At 40.4% G+C, this 19,590-nt stretch overlaps 1 protein-coding gene across 9 annotated transcripts in view; it reads left to right on the top strand.

Annotated features, from left to right (window-relative positions):
- The window catches only part of LOC136885088 (ensconsin), a 762,268-nt gene that overhangs the window by 158,703 nt on the left and 583,975 nt on the right, over positions 1-19,590 (top strand). For 3 of the 9 annotated variants that reach the window (XM_067157513.2, XM_067157519.2, XM_067157523.2), the window contains exon 2: positions 3,894-3,963. The exons of 3 other annotated variants lie outside the window; for them this stretch is intronic. In XM_067157513.2, the coding sequence (XP_067013614.2) occupies positions 3,894-3,963 (70 nt within the window). Of the gene's footprint in view, positions 1-3,893; positions 3,964-12,317; positions 12,394-19,590 lie in introns of those variants that run through there. 3 more of the 9 variants (XM_067157517.2, XM_067157524.2, XM_067157528.2) reach the window with 1 other exon arrangement.

Below are 19,590 nucleotides of genomic sequence, written 5' to 3' on the forward strand. Positions count from 1 at the left end.
TGAATACACGAACCAATAAGGTACCCTTCTAGTAACCTTACATTCAAGAAATATTAATGTGGTCAAATTGTTCTTCCTCATAGTAGGCCTACTCCGAAACCTTTCGTATAGCGGACATTGGCAGCTACCTCACGACGAATATCTACCTGGTGGCACTAATCAATGAGAAATACTAAGATTAAGATATTAGCGGATACATTAAAAAGGATCTGATTGACAAGGTAACATCTCAATAAACAGAACTGCTCTATAGCAACAGATGAAAAAGTAAACGATACAGATATCTGAAGTAAATGTGGAGATAGGTTCTTAATGATTAAGATAAGATACCAGGCCAGTTCTAATCCTAGTTTGAGAAGTTCCTCTACAAAGATGTAAACGGCAGCTATCAGGAATTAAGTGTTAGGAAAGGATGTAAGTCATCCTAACACATGAGACATCCAGGGCATTTCCTGGTTAGATAGCCATTAAGATGAACAGCAGCTGGTCACAAGGCAATGATGAGTTTAACATTGACCTAAAGTAGTGCCATTTGGTATGGAGTGATACCGAACGAAAGAGGATACCATATCAAATGATTGTAAGAAAATTAACGGTAATTTCTGCTCTCACGTGGTTTTAAGATTTTTGAATGTGTCCTGCAAGATTTGATACGGAAAATCTAGAGGAAGAATGAAATCCGGATATAGACATCCAGGATCAGCATTGCAAGAAAATGAGTTTCTTCTTCTACAGCTTTTCCCACTCTTGTGAGGTTTCAGGCGCGAACTGTGTCGCACATGTGGATTTGGCCCTGTTTTATGGACGGCAACCCTATATGGAGGGATATGATCACCATTGCGTGTTTCTGTAGTGGCTGGGGGGTAGTGTAATGCGTTGTCTGAATGTGAAGAGGAAATTGTTTGGGAAAACACATTCACCCAGTTCCCAAGCCAGAAAAATTAATTAGACGCGATTAAAAGCACCGACCCGGCCTGGAATCGAACCTAGGATCCTCTAAACTGAAGCCTCAACGCTGAACATTCAGCCAGGCGGTAGTAAATACCTTGTTACATTATGTGCATATCTAATTGAATATTTGTAATGATGTTAAGAATCTTATTGGTAGCCCTAATTTGCTCTCTCTGTTCAACTTGTCTGTCCCTAATCCATCTACTACCGAGCTCGATAGCTGCAGTCGCTTAAGTGCGGTCAGTATCCAGTAGGTTCGAACCCCACTATCGGCAGCCCTGAAGATGGTTTACCGTGGTTTCCCATTTTCACACCAGGCATATGCTGGGGCTGTACCTTAAGTAAGGCCGCGGCCGCTTCCTTCCCACTCCTAGCCCTTCCCTGTCTCATCGTCGCCGTAAGACCTATCTGTGTCGGTGCGACGTAAAGCAAAAAAAAAAAAAAAAAAAAAAAAAAAATCTACACCGGGTGAGTTGGCCGTGCGGTTAGGAGCGCGCAGCTGTGATCTTGCATCCGGGAGGTAGTGGGTTCGAATCCCACTGTAGGCAGTCCTGAAGATGGCTTTCGGTGGTTTCCCGTTTTCACACTAGGCAGATGCTGGGACTGTGCATGAATTAAGGCCACGGCCGCTTCTTTCCCATTCCTAGGCCTTCCCTACCCCTTGGTCGCCATAAGACCTATCTGTGTCGGTGTGACGTAAAACAAATAGTAAAAATTAAAAAAAAATTCTTCTGCATACCTAAAACATTTTAACTTCTTCTGCTCAAGATTAAGAACCCGACAACATTCATACTGTAATTATACGTGATGGTAGTGATGTTATCGAAGATGATGATGATGATGATGATGATGATGATGATGATGATGAAGAGAAGGAGGAGGTAGATGGCATTAATAGAAACCACTGTTAAAGTCATTGAACATTTAATAATATAGCAGTGAGTACAGAGTAGATATATTTGCAACGACATACTCTTCAGTAGTAAAACAGTGTCAAACAAATAACTTAATTGTTTTCTATTCTGAAGTAAAATTCCACTTCATAGATTTAATTAACTTTCTAGTAATGCCATCTACCTCCTCCTCATCATCGTCATCTTTGATAACATCACTACCATCCTGCATAATTACAGTACGAATACAGGTTTAAAGCCGGTAGTAAATACCTTGTTACATTATGTGCATATCTAATTGAATATTTGTAATGATGTTACGCTACTGAATAAAAGTGTATTGTTATTTCATATATGACTTTATTTTACAAGGACTTGCATAGGGGATAATGTAATTTTAGATTGGTATTTGTTTTGGTTTAATGTACGTGAACGAATCGTATCCATTAAATTGCATTATAACTTTTGTCGTAAATGGAAGATAATAATTGCTTTTAAGCAAATTAAGATTAAAATTAGCGGTAAATAATAAATACGATTATTACTAGAGAAATTGTATACATACATACTTCGCTACATTACGACTATGACTTCTACATCACTGCGCTTCACTATATCTTTTGTTCATGTAACACTTCTGTGTGTTCAACCTTTGGTAATTTAACTTCTCTGAACTCCTTTGCTTTGCTTCATGTTACTTGGTGGGGCGAGTTGATGACTTGTGCCCATAACTCATTAATTAATATAATTATTGGTCCAGGGATTATACTATTTTTCTTTCCGCAAAAATAACTTTTGTGTTATTCACGATATACTTTTCACCTGCATTTTCCCGTTTGAACTGCTCGCGCTAGTCATGATGGACAAAGATATTGACAATTCACAGATATAGTACTTCCATTCGTCGGTGCTAGCCCTGGACCTCGAGAAGGAAACCACAGACGGCATGAAGCGGAATGCCCCAGAAGAATCTCGTGTCTACTCAACAGCGAAATAATCGCCGTAGTTACGTGCCTATATTTCTCTAGTAATAATGATATTTATTAATTTACCGCAAACTTTACTGTTGATTTGTCTGAAAGCAATTATTATCCTCCACTTAGGACAAAAATTACAAAGAAATTTCGTGGATATGATTCGTTCACGTAACCGTAGTAGTTTGGGCCTATATGTTTAACATCATTAGATTTGTGCTTGTCTGAAGCACAATAAATAAATAAATAAATAAATAAATAAATAAATAGATCATCTTACGCGCAACCGTGACCTCCGGTGAAATCGTATGTCTTGCGGGTGCTGCTTTACGATGTCGAAGGCTGGACACTATTAGTGAATCGACTACTGGTCTCTGAAATGTGGTCGCATCGCAGAATGTTCACGATCCCGTGAGTAGACCGCAGCACCAACGAGGAAGTACTCTGTGGTGCAGGGAAATCACGTGAAGTCTTAACCCTCGCAGAACACAGGAAAGCAACCTATTTCGGGCAAATCTTCCAAAATAACAAATGAATTTAAGAGCCCGATGGAAAAGAGGCACATGCCACAAAACCTTAAATTTATAGGATATACCAGTTTGTGTCATTCAGTCTGTTACCGTGTAGAAATAAGTCATTGAATTGAAATTATTGAAACGTGTTCTTGAAAGGGATAACATTACACATAAACTATTAAATATTGGTTAAAGTATAATCGTACTGATTAGTGTAATTTGCTGGCACTCCCGGAGGCCTTGGTTCAATTCTCGGCTGTGCCCCGAAATTTGAAAATTGGTATGAGGACTGGAACGGTGTCCACTCAGCCCCGGGAGGTCAGACAATGCGGTGTTCTGCAACACCACGAGTAAAGCTAATAAAAGTTCTTGATGTGCTTTGTAAAGATTGTTTCTAATCGGTTGTCATTTTCATTTATCCCCTCTACTGCCTGTGGTCGCCCACCAAAAGTTGGTGTAGATTGTAGCCTGGTCTGTATTTAGAAAGAATGGCGCACACCTCGGGTATTGATCCTTATACCGCAGTATTCGAGCTCTACTGAACCTCTCTCTGTTCGCAGGTATGTACCTTCTACTCAGTCATGGAGTGGGCCGACGATTTGTGGTTCACGGTAGTTACCAAGAGCTTGGGTGAGTTGGACATTTTTTTTTAATGTGTGCTTTCTGGAACTGAGAATTTACTACTTCACTTATCCGTGACGTCGAGTTTGTTGTTGAAATTATTTTTCTTGGAGTTTATGTCACTGTGCTCAATACCATCAGCCTCTCCATATCAGGGCTGGAAACTTGCTGCGAGAAAATTTACTGAATGGAATTTCCTTCCCTTTGTGGGTCCATTTTTATCTCCCAATCCTTTGTCGTGAACATTGGCAACAAGGAAACTGCAATAACTGTGGTTTCAGTTGAAGTACAGTTATTGCAATGAAATATGGTAGGAAGATCAAAAGATAATAATTTGTTACTCACTTTTAAATGGAATATCGCAAGTAACATTTTAATGAATCTTTGTAAGATGATTAATTAGGATATCAGAACATCGCTGCTCGCCTGCCGTGGTTACTTAGACTAAACAGCGCGACATAATTAGTGGTTCTGAACAGGAAACCGGCACTTTCCTCGTTTGCGCCAATAAAAGATTACTGTATTAATAACATGCACATTTATGTGAAATGACGCAAGATTTCATACTACAAAATACAAATTTTAGCTTCCGTTACAGTTGATACACAAACACTAAAACCCTAATATTTCGATATATTCATACCCTGTACATATTTAATAAAATTTAGTGAAAATCTGTTCGGGTTTTCAAAATCGCATTTTGTGTATAAAGTATTTGACATAACTTGAAAATAGAACTGTCGGTTTATTTCTACAAAACATACGCTATACGTCATCAGCTAACTGCTCCGAATCTCCCAGCAATTTTTCGGCAATTAATTATAACTTAATCGCAAAATGAGTATTACCATTAAATTTAGGATATGCTAGCAGATCATGCACCCAAGTTTCTTCGAAATCTATCTAGTCTAACCCAGACACTTTCCTTGTTAGTGAAGTTCGTCAGTAATTTCAGGATAATTGTATATTTTTACAATTTTGAGGATCATGATACTGTGTTTCATTGTTGCGAAAGATTTGTCCCTGCTATAGGCCCAAGTCTCTTCTTAGTTGATACGTCACCGGGCGAGTTGGCTGTGCGGTTAGTAGCGTGCAGCTGTGAGCTCGCATCCGGGAGATAGTGGGTTCGAACCCCACTGTGGCTGCCCTGAAGATGGTTTTCCGTGGTTTCCCATTTTCACACCAGGCAAATGCTGGGGCTGTACCTTAATTAAGGCCACGGCCGCTTCCTCCCCATTCCTAGGCCTTTCTTGTCCCATCGTCGCCATAAGATGTATCTGTGTCGGAGCGACGTAAAGTAAATAGCAAAAAAAAAAAAATTGATAAGTCGTGGACACAGATCTTAGTCTTCATTGCTCCTGAGATAAATATCACCAAAAAGTGTCTTTAGAAAAGTGTGATTGTAGATTCCGTTTTCTTCGAATGAACTTGACTCGTACGTTTGTTTATTTTGGCTATTTGCTGGCAGGACCTAGTGTTTACAGTGCACTATGTCCTCTGGTATAGCCTAGAGCAATTTTGTTACTTTCATTGATCTGTCTCTGTCTTATCCTTGGCTTAAAATATGAAAGTGACTGAGGTATGAGCGATGCTAGTAATACCAGTCCTTATGCAGCCAGTCCCTGCTATGAATGGTGTGAAAATGTTGCTCATAGGGTCAGTAGGTGCGTGCATTTCAGTGGGCTTGGCAGACTGATATGTAATCGCAACTCCTGGCTCGGTGAGGAAAGCAACGGGAAACTACTTCACTCCTCATTTCCCAAGTACGCCTCTTCAGTGATGCATAGACCATCTTTGACAGCTGATGGTAGAACTGTTGAGGATCCAACCAGCTTTAGGGCCGTGGACTGTACATACACAATTTAGAAAGTACACAGAGTAATAATGAAAGAGAATCAGTACTTGTAGGGCTAGATGACGCGCAGCCCAAACTCTTTACGAATTATGTATGGCATTTTCATCCGTCGAGATTTTCATTGAAATTAGATCTGACTATACAAGATAGCTAAAATGTTTCCTTCAAGCGTTCTTATTGGTAATTAGAAAAGAAGTCCTGCTTCGTTTACACATTAATTTGGCAGCATGTGAAAAACTGGGATGATACGACTGATCAGTTATTAAGCACTGTAAGCATTAACTAATGGACCGATCAGACTGGAATGAATTGGATATGTTGTTTTTAAGCAGTGCCTGTTTAGGCAGTAATAGGTTAGAATACAATTCTAGGCGTTCAAATTGCCCGGGCCCCTGATTTTTACGCAAGTCTCATGGTAGAACGGTTGTCCGGGCTAGAGTATACTTCTTACTTGCTTCAGTAAGTTCGCGTTCTAACACACATTCATGCTGTGTTGGTTAATTTAAAGTTTCAACTGGCAACACTGCAAATAACTGACTGGACAGTCAAGAGTAAAGTCAAGAGTTGGCAGCAGTGCATAGTTTGGTGTTGTTATCAGAATGTGGTTGGTCTTGAGACACGCGTCCGCTTAGTAGAGTAAAAAGAAAGTTGTAGCAACATTTGCGTTTAATGGTCACATCCAAACGAATCATTCCGTTCTTGTGCAGAGGAGGTGCTTTGATCGGGAAATCTGTCACCAGGTAATGCGCGCCAACACACTGCCAGCGAAGGAATGGACAGTCGGCCTTGTTTTCAGTGGGGTCTTTGGATCATCCGCTTTACAGCCAAGATGTCTTCCCTTGTGGCAGTCACGTTTTTGGTCTGTTGTAAGAAAGCCCTTGCGACTAAGCGTTGTGCCACCTGTCAAGCGGTTCCTGTTGCCGTGGGTCAGTAATTCAGTCAGCATCCTTCAGGGTGTGGAGAAACTTGTTCTGTGTTGGGACAGGTCGCTAAACTGTGATGGCGATTATCTGTAGAATCGCGTCACTTTGCTGTCGTTTTGAAATAGTGTTATATTGTCTAATACAAAGGCGGGCACAGTTCGGCTCAATGAGCAGCGCTCCAGCTCAGCCAGGTAAAGGAGCAGAGTATGTACAGCCTGGTAGCTGCTTGCACGGCTCTCAGTTACAACTAGTGAAGGGGCGCGTATTTATTTAAACTTTTAAAGTTTTATAATGCCTAATTTCTCTTTCCGTTCAGTGCATTAGATTACGGTGAGGAAACAAAGTAAATTATTTTGTATACAAACGCTATGTGCTAAGTAAATACGTTTAATTATATCCGTTTCATTAGGTTATGCGTAGGGAACATTTTGACGGGAAAAACTAAATACTCCTTTGACAACAACATGTACTCATAGAAATACTGCAGGCCAAAGGCTTCTTTACCAATACAGCCCAAATTATGATCGAACTGTACGATTGTATTGCATAAATATGATACACTCAGCCAGGTGCATTGCTGTGGCTTTGCTTGCGCCTTGACTCCGCATATTGCCATGTAGTCCATACAGCGCTCTCGGCTCTTCCCGTGCTCATGCCATTGGCTCAAAGAGCGAGGCTCTCTCATCGCCCACCTATGGTCTATGTTTCTGGACACCTTGTCTTTGTTTCAGATGAACAATCCCTATATTTCACAAGAAGGTCTTTTAAGACATAAATCAAAATCGAGGTATTGGATTTCATTAAAGGATTTTTTGGAACGTTCCATGGATGACATTTTAGGCTTCTTAATTCAAAATTCGGTGTTATTGTTCGTACAACCTCTGTAGGTATACACTTTATTTTCCAGATGTTTTCCCTGAAGTGCAAAAAACATCTTCGGTATTTCACAATTTAAATATCTCAATTTTAACCTGAATGAATTAGCCCTACACTACATAGTAGGACTCATATGGCCCAAAACATATTTTCGCTTATTGCAGGTCGAAACGACATCTATCGTGGATGATTGGCACTTCCCTTACACTATAAACATTCCATGTACAGTATAAGTTCGCGTTTTACCCACCAGAGAACATGAAATGATAGTATTGTATATCTTAGTAGATAACCTCTATGGAGTAGGCTATTTTGATTAATGAACAGCATTGCAAAGCAAATTTAATTCACAGGAGTTCATTATATTTTTTTTAATGTCACGCTGAGTTTTTGAAGCTTTTAGAGGTACTCCAAACTGATATTTTGCCCAGTTACCTGGTTTTCAAGTGTCATATTTGATTATACAGGCGTGTTCCTCCTGACACCCATCATGCAATGAGGTCAAAATGACGCCAGACAGTGAATGTAAACATGTGCTTACATATGGGCCTTTGTATACGTGTGTTTTGTAAAAATAGACTGGTGAAGCCTTTATAAATACAGTGCACGCAGAGTATGTTAGTTATTGTTGTTGCTTGAGGGGCGGAACAGTGAAGTCATCAACCCCTAAACAAAGTATACCGGTATTATCATCACAAAAAGTTTGTAAGTTACGGCATAACCTGATATTTTCAGTAGAGTTGTAAGTTGACTATCAGGATGAATGCAGAATACTTAGATGATGATCACCTAGAGTCTGGTTTGGAGGAGATATTAGCTATTCCTTCTGGCAGTGGTTTTGATTCTTCAGATGATGATGATGATGAAGACTATGGTGATGACATCGAGGGCAAAAATCACCATATTCCTGTGTCTGATGATCAATTCCCATCCGCATCAACTGCATCTGTAGGAAAATACATTCATCAGCTTCCTACGAAAAGGCGTGCTCCTGTGACGGATGATCCACCCCCACCTACATCAACTGCATCTGTAGGAAACTACATTCATCAGCTCCTTAAAAAGGCGTGTTCCTGTGACGGATGATCCACCCCATCTACATAAACTGCATCTGTAGGAAACTACATTCATCAGCTCCTTGAAAAGGCGTGTTCCTGTGACGGATGATCCACCCCATCTACATCAACTGCATCTGCAGGAAACTACGTTCATCAGCTCCCTACGAAAAGGCGTGTTCCTGTGATGGATGATCCTCCACCATCTACATCAACTGCATCTGTAAGGAACTACAGGTGGGCTGCTACCATACGACGATCAAGTGACATCAGTTCTCTCCGAGACAGTGCAAAGTACAGACATCCCATATGGAAGATGAAGAACATTCAACGTTCAGATAATGATATACGGTTCCAAAAACGAAACCTGTGGCGCAAGAGTCCCGAAGGACGTTGGCCTACCAATCGACCGCTGCTCAGCCCGAAGGCCTGCAGATTACGAGATGTCGTGTGGTCAGCATGATGAATTCTCACGGCCGGTATTCTCGGCTCTCTAGACCGGGGCCGCCATCTCACCGTCATATAGCTCCTCAGTTGAAATCACGTAGGCTGAATGTACCTCGAACCAGCCGTGATCCAGGTAAAAATCCCTGACCTGGCCGCGAATCGAACCCGGGGCCTCCGGGTAAGAGGCAGGTACGCTAGCCCTACACCGGGGGTCCGGCACCATGCAAGGTTCCAGCCAGTGATATTCGTTATCATCTGAGACATATGGTTATGTCCCATTGGGATATGGATTGGAAGGCGACCTCTCTTCCAATAGTAAGCTCAGAACGATAAAAGGAACCACGAAGGTCTGGAAGGCTTCCCTTCGGGTTTCTTGGAGAGAAGCAGTGATACTATGTCGTCTTCGGATCGGCTACGGTATAGCAACGCACTTCTGCTTAGTGAATGAATTACGGAGTGCGTTGACCTGGTCGATCTGCGCCGTAGTCTAAAACTTCTGAGTAACATCTTCCTCATTCTGCGAGATGACAAGCAGTCATCAGACCTCGTGCTCCATTTTATGAGGGATAGTGGCCTGTTTTATCGTGTATAAAAATGTATTTTCTGTTTGGTTTTTAGTTTTATTTTATGTTAACTACGTTTTATTCTATTGACACTGTTTTAGTTAGTCTCTTCGTATTTAAATTGAATTATATATTTGATATTACTTCAAACGCAATGCCTTATCCTATTCAATCTACTTTTAAATCATTTAATAAGAAAATAAGACATTGCGAATTAGATCCAATGATTATTTTAAATTCATATTCATTCTTCATTATCACTTTTTAAGTGGATGAATTTTAAAATTTTAATTATCATTACATTTCATTTCATGTCGTATCATTAGGGGCCGATAACGTAGGTGTCAGGCCCCTTTAAACAACAAGAATCATCATCTATCTCTACTACAGCTTTTGAGGTAGCTCACTGCACGTGAGTTATCTCTCATATCCGTCCTATGAACTTGGCTTTTGAACTCTTAGTCTGCATAACAGAAGACTAGGAGACAATGGCAAGCTCGAATTAGACCTCTTTTGAAAATGCGCACATTCTCTCTATCAAAGAGCAAAACAGGACTCAAGATGGAGCAGAATCTCTTTGATGCTAACGGAAGGCATCATTTCATGTGGTATCCTGGTACGTTCTGTTCCTGTGTGTTTCCCATGATTAATGTAGAGTTGTAGAAAATGAGTTCTAGCGTGGAAATAAAGCGTTTCCGGACCCATGTTCATATAACATATTTATCTCTTCTACGGTGAGGAATGTATCTTGAAAGTTTGGCTGTACCTTAGTGTTACACTCTGTATTTGCATCATAAACATTTAGGAAGTACTAATTAAATAACACACTCTACGCTGTTAGTACTGACATGAAACTAAACAATCTCGCTTCTTAGTGAGGCTTTTGGATGTCTTTTTGTTTACCTGTTCTTCAGTGTTGGGAGTTCATAGATGATGATGATGACAGAAGCAGCAGGTTTTTAAGATGCTGATCATTGGTGATCGATCCATTCACATATGCATCTCGATCCATACTGCAGCACAGCAGGGCTGGAAACTGACTGGTAGGAAGACACAAGATCCAGTACATATAAGACAGTTTCCATATCATTGGCGCAGAGGATTTTTCCTGATGTATAATGCAGTGGTATTTGAACATCTTCCAGTAGAAAACTATAACAATGGCGGTACGTACAAAACACAGTGACTTATGTTTCGATTAGTAGGGTTAAAAAATAAATGATTAAATTGTTACTTGTTACTACTTTGTGCGTGGCACTAAAAACGTTTTTGCTTGTTCAGCCATCCTTGGGTTGGCCGCCCTTGTGTTAAATCAGTACAGAATTGAAGAAAGTACGATCGGAGTATAAAAGACTACAAATCACGACTCGTCTACCTCCTCGCACGAGAACCATTCCTCATTGAAGACCTTAAAACACTAGAGCCTTTGCCCAACACTAAAGCCTCAGAAAAGCTACTAAACATCACTTTAAAAAAAAAAAGAAAAGAAAAGGAAGATATATCTCCAGTATTCTATGGAACTGGGGCTATGATAGGCAGGACGTGGACAACATCCAACTGTGAGATGAGGTACGTGTTTACAAGATTGGCAGTACATGGTTTTCACTATATTATTTGTACCAACACATCTTACCATGAACCGTCCGTTCTGCATGGCTGAATGGTTAGCGTGCTGGCCTTTGGTCACAGGCATCCCGGGTTTGATGCCCGGCAGGATCGGGAATTTTAACCATCATTGGTTAATTTCGCTGGTTCGGGGGCTGGGTGAATGTGTTGTCTACATCATCATTTCATCATCATGACACGCAGGTCGCATACGGGTCTCAAATCAAAAGACCTGCATCTGGCGAGCCGAACATGTCCTCTCGGACACTCCCGGCACTAAAAGCCATACGCCTTTTCATTTTACCATGAACCAACAGAGACGTGTGAATGTAATGTGGACATAGGCCACGTGTGAACACTACCGATTTGAACTCTCCAGCAAAAGAATGAAATCGGTTAAAGACTGCAAAACAAGTACGCAAATTCAAAGTGTCCTGACCCTTCTTTTACGGCTATTTGTCTGCAATAAAAGTATTATTAATTCAAGAAAGAATACATCTTTGAAACGATGTCCATTAAGCTACCATAAGCCAGTCGGTTGAACAGTGTATAATGAAATAAATGTTAAGACATACGATGGAAGTAAAATACTGTTATGAAAACACAGAATGACATGTTTCGCCCAAACAAGTGGACATCCTCACATTCCTTCCATCCAGTCATCAATTACAAGCCACACACAAACAGATAATTTACATTTGAAAATAATCTGTTGTAGTGCACACAATGTCTAAATTCTTCTTGATCCTAATATGTTGACTATAATTACCTTAGACTGGCATAATTTAATTAGACTACTAGTCTGGATGCTCAAGGTTAACAGTGATAGTGTTGGGATAGTGCCATCTGTCGAAGGCTAGAATTTTGGTGATACATCAGCCCTGCAGGCGCCTCGTGTTCTCAGGGTGGGGGAGACTGTTGTGAACGACGCAGGCGTCGCTCCGATCGTCCAGGACCGACCAGCTATTGACTTTCGGTAGGGAAGCAGGCACACTACTCCACTGGGGTCTGCCATAGCGTCTGCTAGAGGGGGGTGTAGAATAACCAATACATTATGTGGTGCTGTAGACGACTCAATACTGCAGATTCACAGCCTATTACTACAATACTGAAAGGTAACAGCAAGCAAAATAAAAATGATCCCGCATATACAAACCAAAAGTGACCGCACTTGTTTGTGGCGATGTGCCTCTGTCTCTCGCTTCTTTGTGCACCGCTCAGTCTCGCTTCTTTTGTATTGCTGCTTCTTATTACCGCTTTCTTCTTTGTCTCCGGCATGTGTTTGTTATTTATTGTTCGCGATTGTTTCTATCAGTGCAGTATTTTGTATGTGTCTTGTGCTACCCTCTGGTGTCTGGACCAGAATGCAGTATTCATAGGAGGTTTTTCTTAGTCATCCTCTCTGACGATGAGTGTTGATGTTCTTTTTTAAGTGGTATATCATGTGTCTGGGACAGGATTGTCAAAATCGAAGAACGGAAAACAAAAATATTTGAATGTAGGGGAAACTTTCTGACATAGGTTGCTCTCTTATGACTTGTAATCGTATTATGATAGGAAGTAGTTACAAACGGCTTGCTTCTGAAAGCCATAGTATGCTATAATAACCGATAATTCTATCAGTTTCGGAATAAGTTATCGATTCTTGTCACACCGGCTGTTCTATACGCGCTGTTGTCGTAATTCCTCACATCACAGTTTGAAATAAATGTGCTTCATCTGAAGAGAAACGAGCTGAAAATTCTGAAGCGATCGTGTGTATTTTAATTCACAAAGCAAATATTTTATTTTGGGAGTTAAACGATTTTGTTTAAAAAACGAGCTGGATATTCTAAAGTGATTTTGTGCATTTGCTATTAACAAAGCAAAAATCCCTTTGAGAATTAAATTCGTACAAAGACTGAGTTGAACACGTTTTAAACCACGTTTGTGCATTTCTCATTAACGAAACAGTTCATTTTTCAAATTGAATTCTAGCACAGAGACCTAGCTGAACATTCTGAATCGATTTTATGCGTTTACGAACCTAATATTTATTTTGAGAATTATATTCGTACGAAGACTGAAGTGAACATTCTAAAGCGATTGTGTGTATTTCTCGTTTCTTATTTCTTTTGAGATTAAAATTCTAGCTGAATATTCTAAAGCAGTAATTTGCATTTCTCATTAACAAAATAATATGTTTTAAAGAATTAATATCCAACACACAGACCAAGTTCAGTTCTAAAGTAATTTTGTGCATTTTCATTAACTAAGCTAATATTTCTTTTGAGAAATTCGTACAAAGACAGAGCTGAACATTGTAAAGCAATATTGTGCATTTCTGAATAGCAAATCAAATATATCTCTTTCAGAATTGAATGCTAAATAATTTACTTGATGAAAATTAATTGCTGGCGGAAATCTGAAGACAAATCTGTATAAAAGGCCTTATTCCCAAAGTACACTAAATCAAAGAAATGAAATTCTACGTGTTTTCTACTGAAACGTGACCACTTCTGGTCCGTTGCGCTTGAAGGAATTCGTCGGATTCTTTGTTTTTTTTTTTGGGTGCGGAAAATCAATATTGGGTTGTGTTCCCCAAGAACTCTGATGACTTCTTTCGCGTTTTATATTGAACATTGCTCAATTTCCTCCATCCGTGTAACTTGAGAAACTCCAATTATGTATCAGTGTGTTTTCATCTGCAACTTTTTGTCCTAATACTTCCAGAAGTTTAGATGGCCGTTTTATCAACTCTGTTGGTCTTTATGTCCATAGCAACTGATAACCCACACAAAGGGGGCGATCGATGGAACTGCAGTTATTTATTAGCATCTTGGAGGTTTAGGGCAAGATGAAACAATAACTCACTGTTTAGGTCTACGCAAGTAGGCGTACAGATGACCAGAATTGCGTAATGTTATTCAGGTTAAGTAATGCCCTATTGATTTACTAGGCTCAGCTGTAAAGGTTGATAGCTTTGCACCCTCTCCTACTGTTTTGAATGTGCCTTGGCTTGGATGCTTTCTGCGATATATATACAGGGAGAGTAATCTAAGATGTTCATCTCAAATAACTCTCTAACGGTTAAAGTTATCTAAAATATGTTTTCACTGTCAGTAATGTTCTGTAATGTTAAAACGGGTACACCAATCTAACGTGCTGTACTTCTCGTGGGTGTTACTTGTCAAGAAAGCAGTACTAACTCTGTAGCTTTAAGTGGATCTATACTTTTTTTTCTATATTTAGCGTTAGAAGAATGAGCATTGTGAATTCGGGGTGGGGGTGGGGGGATTACTTTTAAAATCTGACAAGTAGTTGTCGACAAAATTGAAACATCTTCAAATATACTTCATTATCATTAGAGGCATGAGTTTTTGTAGCTCTAACGATAAACGCATCATCATCAAATGACGATTTTACTTTTACGAATTAAAGCGATAAGGTCAGAGAACAAGTATTTCTGAACTTCACAGAAATACCTCCTCGTTTTAATATTCTAGGAAATACCTTAGTGGGATGACCATTTAGGATGAAAGGACTAAGTATCCTGATACAAATATTGTCCACGGTTATGCCCTTGCTCTCTTGTCAAGTGAAGTGTTTGGAATGTTGTCCTTGTCATAACTGTCATTTCTGCCCACAGAAGCTAAAATTCTCGGAAATTCTTAATGACGTCCAATACCAGATGTACTGCGTCTTTTGATGTTGTTCCATTGTCTGTGTATGCGAAGGGTCGGTGGATTTATAACGAAATTCTGGTTCAGGTAAAATACATGAAGTGGCCAAAGAATCAGTTGCAAAGATGGTGTGAACAACGAATTTCAAAGTTCTTTCTTATCTTTAATAAAGAATGAATACGATGACATAATCGTTATCAACTATATTGATTAGGCATATAATAAAGTTAAAATATGCTATTATATCTACCTTTCACATAAATAATTCACAAATCATACTAACGAAGCTTTTGTGAATCATTTTAGGACATATTGAAAGCGAAATTTGAGCAATAGGGCAAGCTCTGTTCGTGAAATAAAAACGAAAAATTGTTTCCGTATTAATTTATACGAAAAAGCATGCCTCTAATTATCATTAGTTAGCCGTGGGCCACCCTATTCGAATAAATTACTAACCAGGTGGTCAAGGGATGCGCTGCGTATGCTGTTAACATAGAGAGATCCTTTATCATCTTCTGACAACTAGGTATTCACTCTGACGTCCACGTGAATACACTATGATGACACTGCGTGGTTCAAAACCTTTAATATTGTTGAAGGAAGCAAGTAAAGAAAACAGAATAAGTTTCTAAGGGACAGCATTATTATCCTGACGTGCCCCTTTATAATGTACGTTGAGAATTTTGTATTTTCATGTAATGTTATTACGGAATAAATAAAACGGTTTAATAACATTGTGTGATTAGCTAACCCTCAAATGCTCTATTTATTTCTCTCACATGTTACTTTTTCCATTCCAGAAATAACGCATAATCATCGGAAAAATATTTAAAGAAATATTTCAATTCAATTCGAAGTCGAGATGTTATGAATTCTGAATATTTTGCATATATGCAAAAGTTGTGCAATTAGCTTCAGAGGATACGACACTTCAGTTTTGGGAAAAGCCCATGTTCATGAATGCTCTGAAATAACATTTTAGTGCTGAATTTACCTCACTATTTAAAAATCACACTTCACTCCAGCTAATTACCATGAAAAGCCCTGAAAACTCTTTTGCTTCTCCGTTCAGTTAGAGGTTTCCTTACATTTTTCACATGTGATTGAAGGTGTCGGTTTTACGTAACTTGCATGTGGCCAGCGGGGGCTGAATCTTTCCTTACATCGGTAGGAGGGATTGATGATTCACGAAAGTTAGCTCTCCTTTACTCATCGTTGTTCGAACTTGGGCTCTCCCGCTTGAAATATTAACTTTCCATTCGGACACAGGTTGGTTCTTTTTGCAAGATCAGTGCAAATTATTTCTGGTTGAAGATCTTTGTGCACTCGCCAGCTTTTTGCGTGGTTAGATTCATTTACTTTTCATGCAGCATCCAAGCATTTTCCATTGCTGTGTCAACCATGTGGTGAAACAACAGAAAATAGAACTTTCTTAGTTTCATTTTGTTGCAACACTGAACTGTCTAAGACAGTATTTCCTAAACGTTTCCCATGGCGACACCTTGCCGATGTCGCACATTTTGTGTGACACCCTACCCGTCAAATGAAAGCATCTCATATATTAATAGGCTAATAGGGCAATCTTCGTAAGATAAATAAAACAAATACACGTATTTTCAGGATTATTTATATTTTATTTGCGCTGAAAGAAACACATTTTCATACAATTTTAAGACTAGGAAAACAAGCACGTATTTTCACCTATAGTTTGGCGTATTTAGTGGCTCGCGTGTGCGTGGCGAGTCTTACAGATTTTTATTTAGACGATTATGGGATAAATTCACTCGCGTTTCTTCAAACATTTTTAAACTGCTACGTTTCACTATTTTGATAATAGTCATCACTGCAAATCTTACTTCGTAAGAATATGTTGTCGAAAAATGCAAAATAACCACTGGAGTCCGTTTAGCCACGTGCGGAAATTTTTTCTGAAGTGAAATCCAAAATTAGTTCGTCTCATCTTCTTGGTCATTTAACTTATTCCGATAATTTTAAAATTCTTCTTCTTCTTCTGCCAAGGAATATCCACTAATTTCCGATGAAAAACGATAATTTCTCATCTAGTCATGAGGTTTGTATTTGTGTTCAGGCCTGGGAAATAACTTTCGAGTTTATCTCTGAGTAATACCAGGTAGTTTGTAATTGTTTTTCTTCTTCAAATCACAGTGAGATGTGTTTGGCAATATTTCACGGCTGCTCTCCATGTCCAAGTCCAAATAGCTACCTTACGACATCCCTATGAAACTTTAGGCTACTCTCAGTTTGGAAAGCACCGATCTAAGATGCTCAGAAAGGTGACTTTTTGTAGTGCTGCACATTGAAGGTTTAAGTGGTTGTACGTTTTGCCATATTGCGACACCAAGTTTGGGATGTTGTAATAAGACGCAGTAGACATGAGATGTTCGCCGACGTAGCAGGCTGAATGTACTTGACGAGTTAATTATGCTTTGACACGTCTTTTCGACTACCGGATATAAATCCTAGGGAGTGATGTGATCGATGGAGCTCCCGTTTGTGAAGCCTGGGAGTTCGTTTCGTGGTGCTGCCTTTCTCTCCACTTCTTGTTTCTCCTTCGAGCGGTCTCTCCATCCTTTTCCTTAATCCCTAGCAATGGACTTGGATTATTTTTCCCACTAGCATAGGCGCGAGGTTTCTCATTGACCGCTTAATGTTATTCTGAAGGATAAATTATCAACGAAAGTAGTAAAAGCAAATTTTTGTTAATTAATACAGATCTTTTGCGTGAAAAATTCTGATCACTGCAAACAGACGTGTTCATGGACGTGTGGTCACTCGGACCGCCAGAGCTAGCGTATTCTTCTGTCACAGGTCGCACAGATCCCACGTCCATGGTTAAGGGTTAATTTCTCGAAGGGGAATCTTACTTGCCAGAAATGTCCGCTTTTTTGCTCCTTAAAGGAGTCGCACGTCCAACGCGGTATCGGGGAAACTGTGGGTAAAATGCAAGGACCAGTGTTGCGAAAACCTCCAATATCGTGTGAAAATGAAAATAGAATGAAATGACGATCAGTGATATATGCTACAATATGTATTTTGATCATTAGTATCACTTTGGGAAATGTTTGTCATCACGCGCGCTTCTTGTAGCGCAGATTCAGTCCGCTTGCACGCGGGTAAGGAGGCGAGGCGAGATTAAAGGATCTCGACTTAAACTTGTGCTGTGAAGACAAAGAGTAAGGAAAGGTAACCCGGTACCGCAAGGTCCGGACTGTCATGCGTGCCACTTCCGATAGGTAAGCTCATACTGACAACCTTCGCATATTGTTCACGCGGAGCGCTGAAACACTGCCATTGTCTTACGGGATAGAAGGCGCGAGCCACTCTTGGTTGAAATTCATATCAAGTATTCCGCGCGTAAGAAGCCACGGGTAAACACTAGTTCATACACAAATGTATCAGTAAGATACGGGCAAACTTCCAGGAGGCATTCCTCAGACGTGGAAAAAGGAAAAGAAAAAAGAAAATATGTTATAAGGACATGGGTCCAGAAACACTTTATTTCCATGTTAAAACTCATGTTCTACAACTCTTCGCAATACGTTAATAATGCAAAGCACAGAGGAAATATTCAAAATGCTCTCTGTTGACATTGACACAACCGCCGTCACATTGAATTCCGGACGTGCTGATGTATCCATGGAGTACTGTATGTTCTGTAGAAACGATTAGCATTTCAGTCACCGAGGTTCAGCATGAGCCCTGGGTCCTCCATAGGCACTGATAACTTGTTCTATGCGTGATGGCATCGACGTGTATAAGGCGCGAATGGCGTCCTGGGGTATAGCCATCCATGCTGCACTCACCTGGTTCCACAGTTCATCTTTGGTGGTTGGCACTAGGTCACAGCGCCGCACCCGTCGTTTCGCCATATCCCACATATTTTCGATTGGCGACAAGTCCGGTGATCGTGTGGGCCAGGGCAACAGTCTTGACATCCTGCGACAGCAAGAAGGCATGTGTTCGTGCAGCAACATGTGGTCGCGCATTGTCCTGGTGAAATATAGCGTCTGGGATGTCGTGCAGAAAGAGTATGGCTACGGGTCGCAGGATATCATTCACTTAGGTCAAACTGGCCACAGTGCCCCGGACACGCACCAACTGTGATTTGTGGTTGTATCCAATAGCACCTCACACCATAAGGCCTTGAGTTGGCGCTGTATGTCTTGTGCGAATGCAGTTAGTGTGATGCCTCTCCCCCTGTCTGCGGCGAACCAAAATGTGGCCATCATTTTCAAACACACAAAACGTCCGCAGTGGCGTTGTTCCGTACACCAATGCAGTCTAGCACGTTTATGCACATTAGTCAAAGGTAGGCGGAGAAGTGGACGACGCGCCGGTAACCTAGACCGTAATAAACGGCAACAGACTGTCACTCCTTATAGTGTACGATGTGTTATTACACTGTTCCACTGTTGCGCCAAAGCCGAGGACGATGCAGATCTGTCCTGCAATGCCATTCGGATGAGGTGTCGATCTTCTCGGGGGGATGGGTGGGGGGGGGGGGTGTCTGGGTGCTGCGACCAGACCCATCTCATCGTGTTGTGCGGCTTTCTGTGAACCATTCTGTACACACCCGATGCACTTGCCGACACACTTCGTCCCACACAAGCAGCAACTTCCCCGATGGAT

This window comes from Anabrus simplex, chromosome 13, assembly GCF_040414725.1.
Source record: "Anabrus simplex isolate iqAnaSimp1 chromosome 13, ASM4041472v1, whole genome shotgun sequence".
Lineage (NCBI taxonomy): Eukaryota > Metazoa > Arthropoda > Insecta > Orthoptera > Tettigoniidae > Anabrus > Anabrus simplex.